Genomic DNA, 9130 nt, shown 5'->3' with positions numbered 1-9130 from the left:
CATTTACACACGAGTGTGTATGAAAATCCCTCAGAGGCCCAGCCCAGAATTTGACACTTAGGTCTCAGCTGGGATTTGACAAATTTGCATTTCTATAAACTTTCTCAGTTAGGGCAATGTGGCTGGTCTAGGGCTCATATTTTGAGATCACTGGTCTTGCACATAGATTGAGAAGTCAGTGAAGTATGGAACACTGTGCAGTGGGGAAGTTCTGTGCAGCTGCTGTCTAATGAAAAACGAATTAGGTGTGAAGTTCACTCTTTTTGCAGGATGCCTTCTACTCGTATCTACTAGTTTGCTCTTTAAGTGTTATATAAAGGGGCCACATTCCCTTTATAACATTTATTCAGACTGAAGGCGCTTCTCATAGACTTTGATCCCCCCGCCCCCACAGGGTTTCTCTATGTAACAGAACTGCCTGTCCTGGAACTCGCTCTGTAGACCTGGCTGGCCTTGAAGTCACAGAGACCCACCTGACTCTGCCTCCCAAGTGCTGGGACCAAAAGTGTGCGCCACCAACACCTTAAAATGAGAATTATCTGAAAAATTTTCAGGGAACACATTTACCTAAAACCATACCAGTTATACTTTAGCATATTTTTGTTTCCTCATTTTTATTAATGAATCACTTAAAGTTTTCTGGAATTGACAAAGACTACAAAAGAAAGAGACTGATTTCATATATAATGTGGTTCAGTTTTGATATTGAAGGAGATCATTCACCCAGAAAAGTACACTCTAGACTGTGTGAGTGGTCGTTGATTTGGGAAATGTAGGTACTCAAGAAACAAGCAGCGACCCAAGAGAGCAATGCAAGGACTGCAGAGACAGCCCATGCCCACGTGCTCTTCAGTGTCGATCAGGAACGCTGACGCTCCATCGGCAGTGTCTCGTTCAAGTAAGGAGCGCCAGGACCCATAGACAGCAACAATGTGTATCAGAAGACTAACCCTGAGGTAAAAGCCTCTCTATCAGCAGCACAATTTATTCCCATTACGTCTTTAGTATCTGGTTGTTTTCCCCGCTTATTTTTTTCTAGAAGTGGGATAAAAACAGATTACTCAAGTAAGGCAAGGTTTTCATGTAGCTGAAAGAAGTCTGGAAAGGAAGGCGACAGTGACTGGGAGATACACATGTTGCTGACATGTTATCTGTAGCACAATTCAAGTTTATTCCATTTGTTCTTGCAACACGAAATTTAAACACAATATTAGTTAGCATTCGGATGTACATGAACTAGGATACTTATGAGAAACCCAACTGTGTCAAAGGAATGACGCTGTGGAACCATGAACTCAAATATATCAAAAATGCACAAAGCACTAGTCTTCCTCCATACTGCCTAGAAAGATTGATTGTTTCTCCACTTACAAAATAGAATCAGGACAATTTAAAGTTTTAAATTTTGCATGCAAAACACTGCAATTGCTTATTTATGTAGGAGGGCACTCTTACCAGCTTCTTCTATACACAACTGAGTATACAATATCACATGAAGAAAACAGCATCTGAGCTGAAGTTAAAATAAAGTCAAGTACATAGAAACTGAAGCGCCTTTACCCAGGGAAAGAAGTGACTAGAAGGCTGCTTGTCCAAGCTCCCGCATGCTGCAGTTACTGCCTTTCTTCCGTGCCCAGCTGCTGTACACAAAGGGAGCTGGGATAGGCAAGTGCTGTGTTAGAACTCAGATCTACAGACGCCGGCAGGAAGCTGTGTGTGTGGGGTTAGGACACTAACCATCAAAAGGCAAATTACCTGTTTTGATACAGTGCATATGAAATGATGGATTTGATATAAAACTATAGAACATGCAGTTTTTTTCTGAGATGTTAAATAGTACTTCAGTGGAAAACAAAACTTAACCTTTTATTAATGCGTGTAGTACCAAAAGCAGACATTTTAGCTTCCTTTATTCAAAAATATTAACATTAAGTGTCATGAATTTCTCTGCCAAGTGGTTCAGAAATACATTATAAATAACCTAGTTTATTTTTTATTATTTATTTACTTATTTTTTTTTTAAAGAAACTGTAAACCATCCTGGTCAGTCTATCCTAGTCTATGTTTATATGCTATTTTCTCAAGCAATTGCTTCATAGCTATAGGTTTACAAAATGGCCAACAAAGGGCGGGAAGGCAAAATAGCCTCTACTGCATCACAAGGAACACAAGGATAAACTGTACAAGGAATCGTATGGTTTCAGTACCATAATGACTGTAGAAAGCAGACCCAAGTTTAGGAATGATAAGACAATATACTCTCTGCAATAGCCAACTGTAACAAAACACTTTGAAAGAAAAACTGAAAATTGTGTAAAGGGTTAAAATTCAAGCCTTTAAAATAGCAGTATGCCAAGAGGTGAAAACAAAGGTTTCAAAACACCCTGTTGCATTACATTGGTAGTAACAGACTGAGTGCCCCCACTTACTATCAGGATGTCCAACTCTACAGCTTTTTGGCCTTTTGGCTAAGATCATGTGTAGGATGTCCAACTCTAGTAGGTTTCATGAAGACAGCAGAGTTAGCCAAATATAACAAAGTATTTAAACTACTGTTTTGTGATTGTTTTCTTGGACATAGAAAAAGTACAGGGCCAGGCTAGCTGAAAGTGAAAAAGCCACAGGATAAAAAAGAGTTCATGGGAGAACACACACACACACACACACACACACACACCAACTATTAACTGATCAATAGTTATTTAGCCAGGCTGACTGTTCTTGGTAATAGTTTAACCCTGCTATAGAATGCTACACTGCCCTAAAAAAATTTAATTATCCATAATTTGAATATAAGTCCCTATCCCACCCACCCACCCTTTAAAAATTTGAGGTACATTCAATTATTGCATGACTTGGTTAAGGAAAGAGTGTAATAATTTTTGTAAGCCTGTATGGATGACAAGTTAAATGTAAGATATCAAATCTAAGGTTGTATGTTTATTCACTTTATTGTTCATGAATTAAGATTTAGAGATAAGTCTAAATTTTCTGCAGGTCCTAAGAACACCATTTTAGGGTACTGTATTCTAAGAACACAGAATGTATTGTGAAGTTGTCACATGTATGCAATGCATGATTGTTAAGAGAAACAAAACCACTATGCAGGTGGGGTGGTGTTGGCCCTACAAGAGTCAATCAGCAGCTCAGGGAACCTGGCAACAAGCAGGGTTTTGAAGGGATGAGGTTCCATCAATCCAAACAGTACATCTCACCCAAGTGATAGCTTTGGTGCACTACAAAGTCAGCATCCATGGTGGGTCTTAAGAGAGGCATTCCAAAGAATGTTCTTCATTTTCCAAATACAACTAAGGCTGATTCACTCAAGTAGCAAATGAAGAAAATCTGTAATACTAAGACAACTGTTCTCTCTTTATAAGATACTAACACGCTTATGGCTATGATTTTATTTTTAAATCTCCCTTTACTACCAGCAGGAGTCTCAAAGTGTTTCAATGTTATATAAATGTCTGAGTCTAAAGGAAGAAAAAAGAAATAAGCATACTGGAATGATTCCTCCTTTAGGCTCCTAGAATTTAACATTTTATAAATAAAACTAGTCAGTTTTATCTAAAGAGACATAAAATTCATGTGAAAGGGGAGAGAAAATCCAAAGTTTTCATCAGTCAATTTAGGGGTGCTCCACTTATCTGAGCTTTCACATAAAGATTAAAGTCATTCAAGATTTTGGTCACTAACCATAGGCAGCGCTCTTACCTAGCCAGGAACCCCCAGGAGAGTGCATTCTTAAGGCAGAAGGCTGTAGCTAATTGCTTAACTCAGCACCCTAAGTTGACATAACAGCAGCCACTACTGCGCACAGCTATTGCTGCCCAGTAAGTAGAGTTGGTCTTGTATAGTCAGACCTTCAACACACTAATAATATATTAACTCGGGAGCTGAGAAGGTTCAAGGACTCCCATACACCATTTTTGCTCTCCCTTGGGGATAAGCTGTCTATTTTACTAGAAATGGACAAGAGGCTGGTTTGATCAGGAATCCCAGTAAAAGCCCGATCACATTCCCCACTGCTCCTCCAAAACATGTTTCCCCCCCTTGGTAGTCGGCTTTGTTATGAATTTCTCTCTCCCCTCACCCCTCTTAAAGTATTTAGCTGAAGAAGCTGGCAGATAGAAAGTGACAGACAGACAGGCAGCAGTGTGAGGCCACAGGAGAGTCATTCTTCCCAAATTATCAGTCCATCCATCCATCCATTACTGCAGAAGAGCTTTGATGGCCTGGTTGTCAGTGGCTTCAAGGGCAGTCAGTCCATCTGGGCCTTTCACAGTCTTATCAGCACCCTGGAAAAAGAGAGAACCTTCATCAGAGAACAGTGAGTGCCAGAGGTGGCACAGGCCTTTCATACTCAGATCCCCGGGACCCTTGGTGGAAGGAGGGAACCAACTCTGGAAAGTTGTCCTCTGTCCTTCATACTGTGCTATGACACGCACATGCCCACACCAACATACATACAGTAATAAGAGAAAAATTCAAAATGCATTATTATTTTTCAGGTATTAGAAATTATATGAAACAAAACAACTGTCTTGGGTACTGTTCTGTTGCTGTGAAGAAACACCATGACCAAGGTGTTTCTTAGAAGCATTTAATTGGAGGCTGGCTCACAGTTTCAGAGAGCGTGTCCATGACCATCATGGTGGGCAGCAATGGTAGCAGGCAGACACTATTAGAGCAGCAGATCCATAAGGCCCAAATAGACAGTGAGAAACTCTGAACAATGTACGCTTTGGAAACTTCAAAACCCAACTGCGGTGATACATCTCTTTCAACAAGGCCACACCTCTTAATCCTTCCCAGAACAGTTTCATCAACAAGGGACCAAGCATACGGGGGACATTCTCATTTAAACCACCACAACTCAGCACCAGAATTGAAAACAGTGGGTCAACTTTTACTTATCACATTTATCCAATTAACCAAGTTTTAACCAATAATATATCCCTTGGCTTCTGGGGAAGGGAGATTGAGGCTTTTTTTTTTTTTTAATAAAGGGCATGGCTCTGGTAGGCCAGCTACTTTCCAGTAGATGACCTTATATCTAGGAATATATGGTCAGCATTCTGTGGGATGAACACCCCCCCCCCCCGAGAGGAACTAGGGGGAAGACAGAGGGAGGACAGGGGGTGACCACAGGGAGCTGGAGCTCACTTAACTGTGGCTTCACATAGATCAAACACCTGAAAGATCCCTGCTCCTCAAAGTCCCAAGCTACCCAGCTTCCATTTCTCAGGCTCTCAATAAATTCTCCCACCATCCCAACAGCTTTTCAAAAATTTCCTCAGTGAATTTCTATTATGCCAACATTTAGCTGACAAAATACTTAAAATTCTATAAGCCAGATACAACTAATGTTAGTGTTTTAGATGAAATTAAAAGACTATTTCTACAATAGCATAAAAAAAGAGAGAGAGAACCAATTTGTCAACATGGTGAGAATATTGAGTGCTTTTTTTAAAGACTAAAGAAGTTACTAGAGAACTTGGGTATATCTGCCCCATCCCTTTCTTTAGGAAACAAGCCATTTTTGTACATTCATTTTTAGTTATGTGACAATTTTCATAGCTTTAGATAATATATTCCTGCTACTATTTGAGTTACTAGCTTTAGATTTTATCTTTTGATTTCCTGCTACAGAGATGAGTCTTAGCTTTATCAACACCCTCTTCCTTCCTCAGACTCCCACTTTCTTATACTTAATGCATCATTTTGTTGCTTCGAAAATATCAAGTTATTTGAATCTAGGTTTTGTCATACATTTTGATGGTGTATCATTCCCTATAAAGTAGTAGTATTAGAATCCCTCCTGTCATTCTCCCTGGGGATCTTTTAATTTGCCAAATGTTGTGTGCTTTAGGATTAACTTTTATATTCTAGTCTGTAAAGCCTGTGAGTATGTTGACTCTCAAGGTTAAAATGTACTAGCAATGTTTAATTGTTCGAGGTAAGTACTGCTTACTGTGGTACTTAACAACTACTGCGCAGCCCTCACAAACAGACGGAGCTGTAAAGGCTGCAGTACCGTGCTAGCAGCCTGACGATTCTTATTTGTTCATTTTCAAACAGCACAGTTTTCACCCTTTATACGAATGTTGTTATGGTAAACTGGTAAAAAATAAAGTGAAGACAAAATAAAATAGCCTCAGTTTCTCTTCCTAAAAGGAAGAGGAAAAATAGACAAAGCACACAGCTGGCAACTGACCTAAACTGCCCTAAAATTACTTTGGAATTAAGGTAGTACTGGTCTCTAAATTCTGAGTTCTCTGGGTGTTAACGTATCTGAGCAGTGAGGACAGTCAAAATCCTAAATCAATATGCCCACTTTCAAGACAGGATCTCTGCATTCTCTGCTGTTTGGCTTGCTCCTCCTCCTCCTTGCTCAGCTCCTTCACCCATTCATTATAGATCTGCAACACTCGATCAGGGCAACCTTTATCCCCATGTTGAACAACACATCCTAAAACAAGCCTGTAGCCTCCCCCTACACAGTCACTTCTTTTCAGTGTTCTCTCTCATGGCAAAAAACTTACCGAGGGATGTGAGCACACTAGGAAGTTTTCCTTGTTGACTTTCCACCTAAGCAGTAAGCAGTCACTAAGTCTGCACTATCTTAATATCTCCCAACTACCTTCTTTACTGCTATCCTTGTTTTCAGGTCCTCTCACCATTTAGAAGCAATAATTTCCTATTTGGTTTTACTTCTTTATCATGCAGTATACAGTTCAGGCTACTCACATCTATGTGGGTGATCTTTCTCAAACACAATGCAGACAATTCTCTTCACCTTCTGAAGAGTTTTGTTTTTTGTTTTTGTTTTTGTTTTGGTTTTGGTTTTTGCAAGACAGGGTTTCTCTGTATTGTTTTGGAGGCTATCGGTCCAGCCTGGCCTCGAACTCACAGAGATCCCCCTGCCTCTGCCTCCCGAGTGCTGGGATTAAAGGCGTGCGCCACCACCGCCCGGCCTGAAGAGTTTTTATAGTGGCATCTCAAATAGTAATGGAAACAAATAACAAAAAGCCACAAGCAAGCTCCTTACTACCTGCTTACTTTGCCAACTTGACACATTTAGAGTCACCTGGGAAGAGGGAACGTAACTGCCTGGACCAGACTGCCTGTGGTGATGTCTGAGAGATTATCTTGACCGATGTGGGTGGCATCAGCCTTAGGCTGATGGGACCTTAGAAGTATAAGAAAGCTAGTTGAGCCTGAGTTAGATACAGTCAGAAAGCAGTGTCCCTCCCTCCACAGGCTCTGCTTCAGCTCCTGCTTTTGAGCCTGCCCTGACATCTTGATGACGGTTGAATCAACATTTCCTCCCCTAAGTTGCTTCTGGTCTATGTTGACCTTGAGAGTCAACATACTCCCAGGTTTTACAGACTGGAATATAAAAGTTAATCCTAAAGTACACAAAATGACCACAGTCAGAAAGCAAGAAAGCAAACTAGAACAAAACCCATCTCTTATTTCTTGCTAAATATTAGTTAGTCCATACTGTAGCTTCTAGAAAACCTATTGTGTCTCCTGGTGTACCTTCTGCCCTGAATGCCAGCTCAGTTCCCTTCTAGACTCCTAAGACACGGTCAAAGCTCCCCAGCTCCTGCTGGCCGCCCTAAGCCTTGTTGGTGGGACATGGCTGTAATGCTACCCGTTACTACACCAGCCTTCCTTGGACTCCAGAGCAGGCTTGCCTTCTTGGTCACATTAGCACTTGCCCAAGCAGTCAATCAAAGCATTGCCATCAACACTGGCTGCTCTACGTACCTGTCTTTCTTTATGCCTGCCCTCCACATCTACCTTGAACCTTAAGCCTCACCCTCCCACCCATTTGTCGGCTTTGAAATTTATCTACACCAAGCTTCACAAACATCTCAAATTCAACATCTCCTAAAATCAATCTACATGCTTTCTTACAAATGCATTCCTTTACCACAGTAAATATGCTGATAGTCTTTGTGTTCCCAAGGCCCCAAATAGGATCATGTTGATGATGATGAATCTTCAAAGAATGTTTAATCATGCTATATATACTTTGCCTAAGAAACACATATCCTCAAGACATTTTATACCCAAATAATTAAAGGTTTTTTTAACATTACAAAGGCACTTTCTTTTCCTTTTTCTTCTTCCTTAGTACTTGTTACTATCTGAAATTAAAATTTCTGCCTTTCAAAAATGAGGTCTGTAGGGTCTGAGGATGCACTCACTTTGTTCTCCTATATAAATCTAACGGAAAAGTTTATTTTCCTTTATTTGATATTAAATATCCCACCAACTGAAAAATGAGAAGGACCAAAAAATTGTTTGTCTCTACTCACTTAACTCCTATCCAGTTGTCACAGTCTATGAAGTCTTTCTAAACATCCCAGGCAGCTGGCTCCTGCTCCTGTTTGACCATGGCTTGCTGTCTATCATACTGAGTTGAACACTATCTCCTGGCTCTCTTGAAGGCCAGTAAAAACTCAATCTCTGTTTTTTCTTCACACACAGAGGTTGAAAAGAAATGGAATCCTCAGGCTACATACAGTTTCTCTCATGCATCACTTTCTTTTTTCAGTAAAAGCTCAGAACAACATTCTCACCTCCTTCCTCTTCTTCCTTTCTAAACACAGATAATCCCTGCAGGAGCAATACTCATTCTGTAACCATGAAGACCACAGGGCTGGGTACAGAAGGTGGGCTGATGATAAGTATATATAGTAGAGGCAGAGGCTCAGCCTTGGACTGTAACCATTAGGCAGCTTATTTTGAGACATGTAGAGTCCTGTAATAGGGGGTTCCGTTACTCACAACTGAGTCCTACTCCTCTTATTACTCACTGGAGTCACAGAACTGGCCTAGGCTGCATTCCATTATTGACAGGGTCCTTCTGTAGTCATCTTTGTAACCTGATAGCCAGGGCAGTGCCTCACATTCACTAATGCTTACTACATATTGGTTTAATGAAACAATTATGCCTGTCTCATGATGTAACCGCTTACTCTGCACCTTTGCTGGATATATGCTCAGTTGTATCAGTCTTGTACTGTAGTGAACATCTGCACCCAACTCCCCTTCCCTACTCTGCATCCCATCTAAGCATATGCCACCATTTCCCACTGTATGAGGATACTTT

The 9130-nt window shown here is 40.6% G+C and overlaps 1 protein-coding gene across 1 annotated transcript in view; it reads right to left on the bottom strand.

The window, feature by feature from the left end:
- Nucleotides 1-1152: 1152 nt before the first annotated feature.
- The window catches only part of Mtpn (myotrophin), a 29245-nt gene continuing 21267 nt past the window's right edge, over nucleotides 1153-9130 (bottom strand). The window contains exon 4 of the mRNA XM_005082402.4: nucleotides 1153-4301. Within this exon, the coding sequence (XP_005082459.1) occupies nucleotides 4215-4301 (87 nt within the window). The 3' untranslated portion in view covers nucleotides 1153-4214. The remainder of the gene's footprint in view (nucleotides 4302-9130) is intronic.

The sequence above is a fragment of the Mesocricetus auratus genome, unplaced genomic scaffold (genome assembly GCF_017639785.1).
Source record: "Mesocricetus auratus isolate SY011 unplaced genomic scaffold, BCM_Maur_2.0 Super-Scaffold_100019, whole genome shotgun sequence".
In the NCBI taxonomy this organism is placed as follows: domain Eukaryota; kingdom Metazoa; phylum Chordata; class Mammalia; order Rodentia; family Cricetidae; genus Mesocricetus; species Mesocricetus auratus.
Note: the sequence above shows the minus strand (reverse complement) of the source record. Positions and strands in the feature narration are given on the sequence as shown.